The sequence below is a fragment of the Protomyctophum parallelum genome (assembly GCF_964188405.1).
Source record: "Protomyctophum parallelum genome assembly, chromosome: 4".
Lineage (NCBI taxonomy): Eukaryota > Metazoa > Chordata > Actinopteri > Myctophiformes > Myctophidae > Protomyctophum > Protomyctophum parallelum.
In genome coordinates this window covers 8,432,652-8,445,915 of record NC_139700.1, presented here as the reverse complement: position 1 = coordinate 8,445,915, position 13,264 = coordinate 8,432,652, and the positions used below count along the sequence as shown (strand labels likewise).

Here is a 13,264-nt window from a genome sequence, read left to right as displayed (position 1 = left end):
GTTGAGGGTCAGAGAGGCCAAATACAAATCAATGTGGGCGTCCTTGACGTGAAAACGTTTGAGCACCACTGCAGTGATCATCTGTATGGGAAGTAGAAGTAAAGGTTGGCATTGTGCCTCGATGTGTCCTCAAGCTTACTGCGACAAGCAGGTTGGCATCAGGGGTGGACTGGCCACAGGACGTACCAGGCATATGCCCGGTGTGCCGACCCTCTGGTGGGCCGGTCTGGGCCAAATGTTAAAGTATTTGTCTGTTGGTTGTGTATCATTTATGTAGTACTGTAAATGTGGTGGTGTTGAGGGCTTGTATTTCAAGTATTTGTATGGGCCTCGCCCCCGAAAAGTCAGTAGAGTATCTACGCGCTGGTTGTGGTGGGCCAGTCTGGGCCAAATTCCGCGGAAATGTCCGGGCTGAATTTTTGTCTCAGTCCAGGCCTGGTTGGCATCTTGCATGGCTATCTCCGTTGTTGGTGTGTGAACGAGCGTGTGACTGTGAATCAGTGAATGCCAGGCGTCCATTATAAAACACTCATTCAAAAACTAGAACATCTGCAATATAAATGCAGTCCATTTACAGTACCATGCTAACATGGACAATTGAACTCGGATGACTTCTCTTACACCCCGCTGACTTAGATGTTCTGTTTGAACCCATTTTGACCTGAGATCAGATTCTAAAAAAGTCTTCTACATCCTGACAGTTTTCTGAAAAAGCTATGTTTCTATGTCAGTCGTTCTTCCATTTAAAAAAAATAGCAGACCTACAAGCTCATAGCGCGCCACTCGGTGGCGCGCTATGAGCTTGTAGATCTGCTATTTTTCAATAGCTAAAGCATAACATAATGCTAACACCAAAAGGGGTTCCCGCCCCAAAATGGGTTAAAGGGTGAAATCATTGAATCAAGAAGAATCGAGAAGGGTTTTTATTTGTGAATTACGTATGCAGGTACAGTACAAGCAGCAGAAATGTTGGTGGAACCTGTTCCGCAGAACCTTTCCAACATAATAAAACACTAATAATTAATTGGTAATTAAATCAGTGATTAGACTGAATGATGATAATTTAATTGCTCTTAAGTTTGACTGATTGACTTGAATAATCGTTCCATTTAAAGGTGCATTCCCAATAGGCCCTCTAGCGTCTTTTGCCCCTATATATATTAAGTGAATTGCTGTTATTACTGTGTGTTGGTCGGATAATGAAGTCGTTAAATGAAAAGGTCGCTGCGGAAGAACTAGAATGCACTGAGAAAAGGAACCCATGTGCGTTGATTTCATGAGCACGCAAAAAGAATTGTACTGAACATTTGCGTTATTTAACATGATGTGTTTTCTAATCAAGCACAAGGCACATCAAATTGAGTCATCAGTGCTGCGTCGCTGCATTCAGCACAGTCATCATTTTGAATAATGGTATTCCACTTATCTCGCTCTCTTGTATTCCTGGCACAGTAAATGAGGCGATAAACCCCAGCGCAACATGAGATCTACAGTTCATCATGTGTAGTGTTTCGTCCCCTCCTCCCCCTAAAGATCCTCTCCCCGTATAATGTTGGCCTCACCCCATCAGCGCTGCACCGCTGCTGGGATCCCCTGGGAATAAAGCAGTGACTGGAACCGTGCCTCGATACTGCACAAGCTGACATATAGGCATTACCATGTATAACACACACACGCATGCATGCATGCACGCATCACACGCATGCACGCATCTCACACAATTGTATACTTGCAAGGACTTGCACATTTTTTTTGTCAAGAGACAGTCAAGTTTGGCGTGCCAGTAGCCGTCTACCAAAATAGCAGGTCTACGAGAATAAATTAATTTGTTATGTAATCATAAACCAAATTCCAACCTGAATCTTTTCCTAACCGTAAGCCTAACTCTCCATATCTTTTCTAACCGAAAGAACATCCATTTCCTTGTGAGGACCAGAAGATGGTGCTCATATTGTCTATTTCTCAAATTCTATACCATAGACCTCGTAAGTATGGTAAATGCAAAGCACACACACGGCGCGCATGCTCGCACGCACAAATGCACACACGCGCGCGCGTGCGCGCACACACACTGACACACACACACACACACACACACACACACAGCTCAGGTGCAGCTATGTGACCCCGTCCTCTCTCTCCTCTAGAAGCCGTGCAGGGTTGAAGGGAGGAGTTTCTCTCCTCATCGTTCTCGGGCGTCAATCGATGCCGATGCTCCTAGAATTACATTACACTCCGCTCGATATCGGCTGGCAGAGAGAGAGAGACGCGCAAATAGACTTGATGCCTAAAGATCGCGGCCGCTGTTGTAGGAGAAAGTCATGCTTGCCACTTTCTTCCTCTTGTCATTGGAGTGGGACAGACGGCCTGTCAGGGTCTAACCTAAGGAAATCCGGTTCTTACCAAGCCTACTGCTGAGGTTTCATATGCTTTCACAAATCGGTCTCTGTCAGACATGTATTATCCAATTCTGACCGGGCACCCATTTTGGTGTTGGCATCATGTTATGCTTTATCTATTGAAAAATAGCAGATCTACAAGCTCATATCGCGCCACCGAGTGGCGCGATACGAGCTTGTAGGTCTGCCATTTTTGAAAAATCGAAGAACGTTTTTAGAATCTGATCTCAGGTCAGAATGGGTTCATCAGACCAGTGTGTGTCCAGTGGAAACCCTCTTATGAATCTGATCTCAGGTCAGAATGGGTTATAGGCGCAGTCGGTGAGACACACAGAAGAAGGATGTGTATGGTCTGCTTAGGTTGAACCACTCAGACCCTATATTTTGACCTGTAGTTGACCGGAGTCCACCAGGGCTCTCTGCTAGGCCCCTATCGTTTTGTTCCCTCAACACTCCAGAATGGGGATGCTATGGTTCAAGTTGTTCAAAACATGAAGTGATCCGTTTCCTGCAAAACCAAAGTGCAGTGGTATACGTTTTTGGACACACCTGGACTTATTTGTGTACATCCCAAAAGTCAAGTGAATTAGCCTTCGTGATTTTGAGGGATAAACGATTACCTCAAGGAGAGATACTGTATACAATTCGTGTAATATCACTTATGCCGGCGATATCTCATTTGGTTGACCAGTTGAAACACTTTTAAACCCATTTTCCAGTTACATTTTGTTACTGCACTTTTACTTTTACTGGCTTTGCAGCTCATATTTCTAACATGATTTCAGTCACGATGCCCCTGTCTCTGGACCGACCCCCCACCTCTTCCTGACCCCCCCCTCAGAAATATGCACTGAAAGCGCTGGTGTGCTGCTGGTCGTTCCTAAATTCAGTCCACAGGATTTTGCATCATCTCCACACACACACCTGTGACCATTTCCACATTTCCCATCTCAGTAATTATGGCCCATTTCATTCTACTTTGCCTACTAATCAGACCAATTTTGTGCCGGTTTTGTTAAGCCTAAAACCTGTGGATTGAACTACCAGTAGTTATTTCTTCTGCCCGCCTTATTCTTGTTCTTGTTACTTTGTACCTGTGCACACACACACACACCCACACACCCCCTCCTCTTCACTATGTGATCACCCTAGTATCGACCCCTCCTCTTCACTATGTGGTCACCCTCGTATCGACCCCTCCTCTTCACTATGTGATCACCCTTCAGATCAACATGGAATGAATTCTGTACTGGCCATATAAGCAGCATGTCTTGAGTGTACAGAGTTTGATGAGATCAGATTAACATATGGAATGTCAGAACGGGTCAGCTCCATACAGTATATGGAGATCTAAGGGTGGTAGCGGGGGACATTCTCTGCACGGTGGCTTGGGCTGTGGCTAGGACTCATTCTGAGAATCTCCACTAAGGGTTAATCATCCATCATGCAGTGTGGAAAGTACATTTGCTTAAGTACTGCACTTAAGTACAATTTTGAGGTACTTTTATTTTTACTGGAGTATTTCCAATTTGCAGTACTTTTACCTCACCTCCACTACATCTCAGAGGCAAACAGTACTTTTACTCCACTACAATCATTTGAAAACTTTAGTTACTAGTTATTTTGTAGATTTTGATTATACATGAACCACTTCAGCCCTGTATACATTTCAGGCCATTTGAAAATAGCCGATATACAAGCTCACGATGCGACACATTGTGAGCTTGTATAGATCTGCTATTTTCAAAAGGTTTTTATAAATGTTTAAATGGGACATTCTGCACAATGAATACTTTGGGTACATTTCGATGCCAATACCTTTTGTACTTTTACTCAAATCCGGACTTTTACTTGTACTGTAACTGAGTACTTTTACATTGCAGTATTGATACTTTTATTTAAGTAAAATATGTGAGTACTTTTCCCACCACTGATTGTGACCCTCAACCAGTGCGTGCTCAGATGCAGTACAAATGTACACTGAGCAGCGCAGGAGGGAGATCAGGCCAGCTGAGTTGAACGGGACTCGCAAGACGAACTTCTCATTAGATTTATAGATTATAGGCCTTATTCAAATAAATGCCATCGCTTACTGATCCATAGAGCAGGGAAATAAAAAAGTTTCATCTCGTGCAATCCATTCTGTATGGACGCGAAATAAAATTTCTGAGAGAGGTTCTGAGAGATTGTAAATGTGAGAGGAAAGTGTTGTGATTATTTTTTATTTTTTATTTACTAGCCCTTACCCGTTGTGAGATATTGCCCCCCCCCGTTTTCGCATTTTTTATTCAATAATAAATTAATTATTAATTTATAATTTGTTAAATTGGAAAAAGGGCTTTGTTGAGACCTCCATATTATTATGGTCAATGCCTGTGTGGAAAGTGGGAGCGATTGGTGCAGGCAGTGAGGAGCTACAGCGGTGTTTCTGACACCTGTCAGAATTATAGTATGATATAGTATTATTATTGTATGATTGTCACAGTGTATACGGCATGATATTTTACCATCAGCCTGTCGATTTGCTATTTTCAGAGCGCAACACCCGAGCACAACCACACATAAAATGACTTGTCTTTTAGTTGTACCTGATCTCTCCTTTTAACATTAATAGTCTAGTTTTTATTTGTTGACTAAATTGGCAATAGTTTTAGTCGTCATAGCTTATTTTTTTACTTTATCTAGTTTTTGTCGATGAAAATTATTCGTCATAGTTTTAGTCGACGAAATCAACACTGTGTCACACACACACTCTCTTTTGGTTCAGCTCCGTACCAAGTCTCTCTCTCTCTCTCTCTCTCTTTGTGTTCAGCTCCGTACCAAGTCTCTCTCTCTCTCTCTCTTTGTGTTCAGCTCCGTACCAAGTCTCTCTCTCTCTCTCTCTTTGTGTTCAGCTCCGTACCAAGTCTCTCTCTCTCTCTCTCTCTCTTTGTGTTCAGCTCCGTACCAAGTCTCTCTCTCTCTCTCTCTTTGTGTTCAGCTCCGTACCAAGTCTCTCTTTCTCTCTCTCTCTTTGTGTTCAGCTCCGTACCAAGTCTCTCTCTCTCTCTCTCTCTTTGTGTTCAGCTCCGTACCAAGTCTCTCTCTCTCTCTCTCTCTTTGTGTTCAGCTCCGTACCAAGTCTCTCTCTCTCTCTCTCTCTTTGTGTTCAGCTCCGTACCAAGTCTCTCTCTCTCTCTCTCTCTTTGTGTTCAGCTCCGTACCAAGTCTCTCTCTCTCTCTCTCTCTCTCTTTGTGTTCAGCTCCGTACCAAGTCTCTCTCTCTCTCTTTGTGTTCAGCTCCGTACCAAGTCTCTCTCTCTCTCTCTCTCTCTTTGTGTTCAGCTCCGTACCAAGTCTCTCTCTCTCTCTCTCTCTTTGTGTTCAGCTCCGTACCAAGTCTCTCTCTCTCTCTTTGTGTTCAGCTCCGTACCAAGTCTCTCTCTCTCTCTTTGTGTTCAGCTCCGTACCAAGTCTCTCTCTCTCTCTTTGTGTTCAGCTCCGTACCAAGTCTCTCTCTCTCTCTTTGTGTTCAGCTCCGTACCAAGTCTCTCTCTCTCTCTCTCTTTGTGTTCAGCTCCGTACCAAGTCTCTCTCTCTCTCTCTCTTTGTGTTCAGCTCCGTACCAAGTCTCTCTCTCTCTCTCTCTCTTTGTGTTCAGCTCCGTACCAAGTCTCTCTCTCTCTCTCTCTTTGTGTTCAGCTCCGTACCAAGTCTCTCTCTCTCTCTCTCTCTTTGTGTTCAGCTCCGTACCAAGTCTCTCTCTCTCTCTCTCTCTCTTTGTGTTCAGCTCCGTACCAAGTCTCTCTCTCTCTCTCTCTCTCTTTGTGTTCAGCTCCGTACCAAGTCTCTCTCTCTCTCTCTCTCTTTGTGTTCAGCTCCGTACCAAGTCTCTCTCTCTCTCTCTCTCTCTCTTTGTGTTCAGCTCCGTACCAAGTCTCTCTCTCTCTCTCTCTCTCTCTTTGTGTTCAGCTCCGTACCAAGTCTCTCTCTCTCTCTCTCTCTTTGTGTTCAGCTCCGTACCAAGTCTCTCTCTCTCTCTCTCTCTCTTTGTGTTCAGCTCCGTACCAAGTCTCTCTCTCTCTCTCTCTTTGTGTTCAGCTCCGTACCAAGTCTCTCTCTCTCTCTCTCTCTTTGTGTTCAGCTCCGTACCAAGTCTCTCTCTCTCTCTCTCTCTCTCTTTGTGTTCAGCTCCGTACCAAGTCTCTCTCTCTCTCTCTTTGTGTTCAGCTCCGTACCAAGTCTCTCTCTCTCTCTCTCTCTCTTTGTGTTCAGCTCCGTACCAAGTCTCTCTCTCTCTCTCTCTCTCTCTTTGTGTTCAGCTCCGTACCAAGTCTCTCTCTCTCTCTCTCTTTGTGTTCAGCTCCGTACCAAGTCTCTCTCTCTCTCTCTCTCTTTGTGTTCAGCTCCGTACCAAGTCTCTCTCTCTCTCTCTCTCTCTTTGTGTTCAGCTCCGTACCAAGTCTCTCTCTCTCTCTCTCTCTTTGTGTTCAGCTCCGTACCAAGTCTCTCTCTCTCTCTCTCTCTCTTTGTGTTCAGCTCCGTACCAAGTCTCTCTCTCTCTCTCTCTCTCTCTTTGTGTTCAGCTCCGTACCAAGTCTCTGTGGCGTGTTGAGCCCAGTGAGGGGACGGTGCCCCCAGAGGGACAGTTGGAGCTCAGCCTGGTGGCGCACCTGAAAGACACGCTTCTGTTCCAGGACAGGCTGCAGCTGTCCGTCCAGGACGGCCAGACGCACGCCGTCCCCCTGTCCGCCACCGGCGCCGGCACCACCATCGTGAGCGACCGGCCCTTCGGCCCCAGCCTCGACCTGGGGACACACTTCAGGTTAGAACGGCATCCAACGGCTCCAATACCAAATGTTTACCTCTGAAATGGCATTCGGGCACAAAACGGTGGAAACGGTATATACAAATGAGTCTCCTTTTCCCTTTGTCTCCTAAAGCCAGGGGCCATGTCAGTACCACTTCCTTTTCCCTTTGTCTCCTAAAGCCAGGGGCCATGTCAGTACCACTTCAGGTGTCTCCTTTTCCCTTTGTCTCCTAAAGCCAGGGGCCATGTCAGTACCACTTCAGGCTGACCAACCGTGGCCAGCGTTTACACCGTCTGTACTGGGCGTCCGACGACTCCCCTCTGTTCCCCGGTCGAGCCCCGCTGTCCATCAAGACCTCCCGGGAGGAGAACATCACCTCGCTGCCGTCCATCACGCCGTCGTCGCGGAGGGCGAAGGCTCCCGGCCGGGGGTCCCTGGCCAGCTCCGCTATCAGGGACAGGTCCGCCGTGTTCAGCCTCAGCCCCTCTCGCGTGGAGCTGTTCCCAGGATGCTCTGTCGACATGGTGCTGACGGGATCCTCGGACACGCCGAAGGTAAATATTAAAAGCAGTTTTAAAATGCATGTTATTTGCGATTTAAAGGGAAACTAGGTAACATTTAGCATTTAGCATGTGTACTGTACATACAAATATTTTAGCCCTCATTTTCCTCAGCCACTGTATTATTGTGCTGGTGTGTTTCCTTGCAGAAAGATATCCCTATGGCTGTATTTTGTTCCACTGATTATGTTGAATTATTTTGTGTTTTTCTGTGAAGGGAGAGGGGGAGCTCGGCAAGAGCTCTTAATTGGGCGGCGGTGGCTCAGGGGTAGAATGCCTCGATGGTAACCGTAAGGTTGCCAGTTCGAACCCGGGCTCCCCCAGAGTTACTGTCGAAGTGTCCTTGAGCAAGACACTGAACCCCTAATTGCTCCCGATGTGCTAGTTGGTGCCTTGCATGGTTTCCGCTGCCATCGGTGTATGAATGTGTGTGTGAATGGGTGAATGTAATGCACAATCTCTGTAAAGCGCCTTGGATAAAGGCGCTATATAAATGCACCATTTACCATTTACCAATTGATCAGGCCATAAAAGTGTCAAACTTGTTCTGTGCTCGTTAGAGCTCTCTCGGGAGTGTGTCGTATCCCTGTAATGTGCGAACCCAACAGTTGTTTTCACCTGTGACGGCGAGTGCTTGTTCAGAAGGTAAAATAGATGGTACTGTATCTTCCAGATAACTCCATCTCATCTTCTCTGTACCAACAGGTGGTGCGTGAGCGTCTGGTGTGCCATGCCGTCCTGGGCCACCAGGGGCGCTACGAGCACATCATGACGGCGGACATCACCTGCTGCTTTGTGACTCCCGTGCTGAGCTTCTCCTCCAGGCAGATCAGCTTCTACGTGGAGAAGGTTGGTCACTTTAAAACTGCTGTGCTTATCGTGGCATGTTTACAATGTTTTTCTAAAATATTCCATGTATTTATTCATTCATTTGTTTTGCTCACAACATGTTGCATCTGTGCATTGCATTGTGAGCTCATATATTTTAACTCGTTTCAACCATATAATAACCATATAATACTCTAATAGTAGACCAGGGCCCCTCACGGGTCCGTACTTGGCCCCCCTCCTTTTTCCCTTTACATCATAATCTCTCCACCGAAAGTAGCCAATCTACTGTAAGCTCTCGTAGATGTCCTATTTTCACTGAATGTTTGTCTATTATTATTACATTCACAGGTTCATGTGGTTACGCGCTTAACTCGGCATTATAGCATATTATCAACATTGTAAAAATGTACCCATTATTAAGGGCCGGACACTGTAGGTTTATGTATTATTCTATTGGTCTTTCCCAGGTCCCAGGAACAAGTCTAGTGCCGCTGTATGAGAAGCTGGTCTTGAAGAACGTGTCGTCCTTGCCTCTGACCATGGATCTGTCCCTGGCTGAGCCTTTTTCTCTGTGTGACACTCCGGGAGACCCCACGCCAGTCACCACTAAGGTACAATACACCCTGATACAGATACTTTTGTACTTTTACGCAAGTACATTTTGAACTCCAGACTTTTACTTGTAACAGAGTATTTCTACGTTGCAGTATTGGCACTTGTAAAACATGTGAGCACTTTCCCCCCCACTGCAAGGTAGTACAGTGCCCTCCACCCCTCCGTTAGGGGTCAGTCTTAGTTTCCACTGACAATACAGGGATGTTAAAATCCACTCGACGTATAGCAAGCAGGCTGGAATCTATATCTGCCTTTCTGTAACACCTCACCCTATAATATCTCACTGCTAGGAGGTTCCATTTCAATCCTGTCACACATCCATGGTTATTTTCTACCGTATACCCACTGTGTCAATAGAAATAGCATTAAACTCTGGACTACCAGATTAGCCTCCTTGGATAATTTGAAGTCATGCTTCATCTTTCACTGTAACCTGATATGCGCTGAGCTGCTATCAGCAGTGCTTTCTCCGCACCGCACATCCTAAATGCGACATAAACCTTTAACAGTATAGGAGACGGTACATCGATGAATCTTATGTGGGTGTTGAACAGTAGAAGATGGTGAGATTAACTTTAGACGGGTATTTTACAGTATAGATGAGAGTGCGAAGGTGCTTCCAATTTAGAAAAGCATGGTATAATTATTATATCGGATCATAATTCTCCCAAGAAATCACAAAACTTCAAGCCCCTTAAAGTTGTGCAAATGTACTGTGAATCTGTGATGAATATAAGCCTGTGCCCAGGAGGGGGGGGGGGGGTAACTTTCTAAATGAGATTTCTCAGCAGGCTGGCGTCTCTGCATGCGCTCGCTGCATGGGGGCTTTCAAGGTTAGGTGTGTATGAAAATCTCACCGTTTTCTTTACCTTTGATAGGATTAGCATGCTACTGTAGCAGTTCAATTCACAGAACCACGTACTACCCGACCGTACCTGCTCTGATTTTCATATCAAGGGTTTTGGAACTATGGGTTATACTTCAGACGATGTACAGTACACATTTGGGCCGGTGCCTCCCCGATAGATCTCCACACACACAAACATTAAGCTGTATTTTAAGAATAATGTACCTGGCCCCAAAAATATTGTATTGTTCATACTGTATATCAGTGGTTTTCAACCAGTGGTCCGCGGACCACCGGTGGTCCTTGAGGGGGTTCCAGGTGGTTCCCAGCTAAATTATGCAGTTGGTAACCAAATGGACCATTAAATAACTAACTTCTGAGAGTGTAAAATGTAACCAAATGGACCCATTTGGTTACAGGTACATCCTAAAGCAACCTAAAGGCCAATATAATATTTGGTTCTATAGTGAATCAGCTGCCTTTAATATAAGGCCTTATTAGATGCAGAAATAGCTAAAAGCATCTAACTACAGTATCAACCATCAAGCTATTTACTTTGACTGCAAAAGTCATGCGATTCTTCAATACATTTTCTGCACCAAAAAAGTGCAGACAGTGTCCCCAGTGTCTACAGGTAGGAACCCCAAAGCAACCAGAACACATGTTAAAATAGGCTTGTGTTGTGAATCAGCAGGAAATACAACAAAACTAGAAAAAGTGCCCTTCCGGGCACAGGTCTCCACCAGGTTATCCACAGATCCGTGCAGTTAGAGGTAAAAACACTTTTTGGCCAGTTATAGCGCCACCTTGAGGCTGAGTTGAAATTGTTCATGTGGCATTTCGTCCTCGGCCTAGTGGGAATGTGGGTGCACAATTTCACGGAAATCACGCGATGTGTTCATGATTTGCAGCATTTTGTTTGAAACTGAGCACTCCTGTGAACTTTGGAAGCCAATCTTAACCAATCAGGATGGAGTCTGATAAATCTGAAAGACCCGTTTCGTTGAATGGCTCTAGAGAGACTGTGTACCAATTTGCGTGATGTTTGGACAAAATCTGTAGGTGTACTGTGCAAAAACTTGTTTTGCACAAAGCGGCCTCCTGGTGGCGCTATAACAGGCCGTTCTGGAAAGTTTGGGGCAGAGGTTCATGGTTGGCATCCAGGGAGTGTGTGTGCAAAATATGGCATCGACCGGGTTAACGGTGGCTGTTTTGCACAAAGCGGCCTCCTGGTGGCGCTATAACAGGCCGTTCTGGAAAGTTTGGGGCAGAGGTTCATGGTTGGCATCCAGGGACTGTGTGTGCAAAATATGGCATCGACCGGGTTAACGGTGGCCGAGATTAGCTGTTCACGGACACACGGACGGACGGACACACAAACACACAAACGGACGGACGGAGTGCAAAACATACTCTCCCCACATGCCTTCGGCCTGGTGGAGACAATTACTCCTTAACTACAAAAAGTGCTCCTAGTGTATCTGAGTGGCTCGCAACCTCAGCCTGATGGCCTAAAAGTGAAATATCTCCCTGAATCACAGGGAAATCCCTTTTGCTTAGTGGTGCAAAAGATGTCTTTCCACAAAATATCCCGTTTTGTTATACCCTGGGCAGTGTAAATTCTTTCACAATATTTTTTATTTTGTTGTTGTTGGTCATAGTTTCAAACTCACTTTGGTCTGTCACTGTCTCCGTTCAGGTCATGGCCCTGGAGGCTGGGATGCAAGCTGAGGTGTGGGCGCGCTTCAACCCGGCTTTTTATCGCCACGATTTGGAGTCACGTGTGGCAAACGAGGTTCGATTCATACCATTTTCTTTTCCTCCATACAGGTTGGCCTTCCTTTGATAACATTGTTCTGACAAAGTAGGCTTTATTAAAATGAGATATGATAATCTTTGGTTCTAATAGCTTCTGCCCACTTATGGATCAGTCAGTGCATAATTGGATGGTCACATGGTCCTTCTTCACTGAAGCCTAAGTCAGAGTCTAAATGACTTTTTCCCAAACAATAGGTCATTTCTATGGGTCACGAGTAACTAAATATCCCTTCATTTTTATGTTCCCTACATTGAGTTAGTATTAACCCATTTAGGCCTGACGTCGATGTTTCTGTATTTCTTGTCAAGAACCCCATAAATTATATGTAATATGCCTCCGACCACCATCTGAAAATATGTTGTTCCAGGGACGTCCGCAGAAGCAAAGATTTGAGTTAAAATGTTCACTCTGTAATAATACTGTATATATATATTCAAAGATTTGAGGCACATTTTTCAAAAATAGCAGACCTACATGTTCATGAGCTTGTAGATCTGCTATTTTAGCTAAAGAAATGGGTTAAGCGACACGTTGTATGCTTCCATTCTCTGCTCTTCCCACACAGCTCCTCCAGGTGTGCTACAGGGAACACCCCCAGCGGGACATGGTGGGGCTCCACGGGGAGGTCCATTTCCCCAACCTCCATTTCTCCTCCGCCAGCCTGGACTTTGGCTGTGTGCTCAACTGCACCGAGACCCAGAGAGAGCTCACGCTCACCAACTGTTCCCCGCTGCCCGTGTCCTACCACTGGACCTTCCTGGTGGACCACAAGCAGTACCTTATAAGGTACGGTTCCCCATGAAGATTATGACAACTATTCGTCCCTGCCATACATGGCTCCTGCCCTATGGGCCTCATGGCTCCTGCCCTATGGGCCTCATGGCTCGGCAAGGCTACTCTTACTTACAGCAAAGCACACACACGCACAGGCTCGATCATCGAGAATGACCAACCTACATTCAAATTCAACTGGTTATACAGAGTCACAGTAAACATTTGCTCCAGACAGTGGTCACCCCCCTGGAAGGTAGAATTGGGATCAATTCAATTCAATTCAATTCAATTCAAAGGGCTTTATTGGCATGAGAAAACATACGTTTACATTGCCAAAGCAGAAAGAACAATACAACAATACAGCAATATTGGGCACAATATGTGTTTGTGGCCGGAGTTCCAGGGCCAGCTGGCTGAGGGGGCATCTCTCTAGAGTTTTGCTGTGTGTGTGAGTGCCTTGTTATGGAGTGCATCTAGGTCACTTTCTTTTAGGTGGTTGTAGAACTTAAGTGCTCTCTTTTTCATTTTGATTATGAGTGGGTATCGTCCTAATTCTGCCCTGCATTATTTGGTGTTTTTCGCTGGGTACGGGGAATGGATTTGCAGAATTCTGTGTGTAGGGTCTCGGT

General features: G+C 45.5%; 1 protein-coding gene across 1 annotated transcript in view; it reads left to right on the top strand.

The window, feature by feature from the left end:
* The window catches only part of hydin (HYDIN axonemal central pair apparatus protein), a gene marked incomplete at both ends in the record, with an annotated part of 178,481 nt that overhangs the window by 52,070 nt on the left and 113,147 nt on the right, over positions 1-13,264 (top strand). The window contains 6 exon segments of the mRNA XM_083764015.1: positions 6,965-7,203; positions 7,425-7,743; positions 8,455-8,598; positions 9,048-9,191; positions 11,742-11,837; positions 12,427-12,647. Coding sequence (XP_083620141.1) covers positions 6,965-7,203; positions 7,425-7,743; positions 8,455-8,598; positions 9,048-9,191; positions 11,742-11,837; positions 12,427-12,647 — 1,163 coding nt within the window.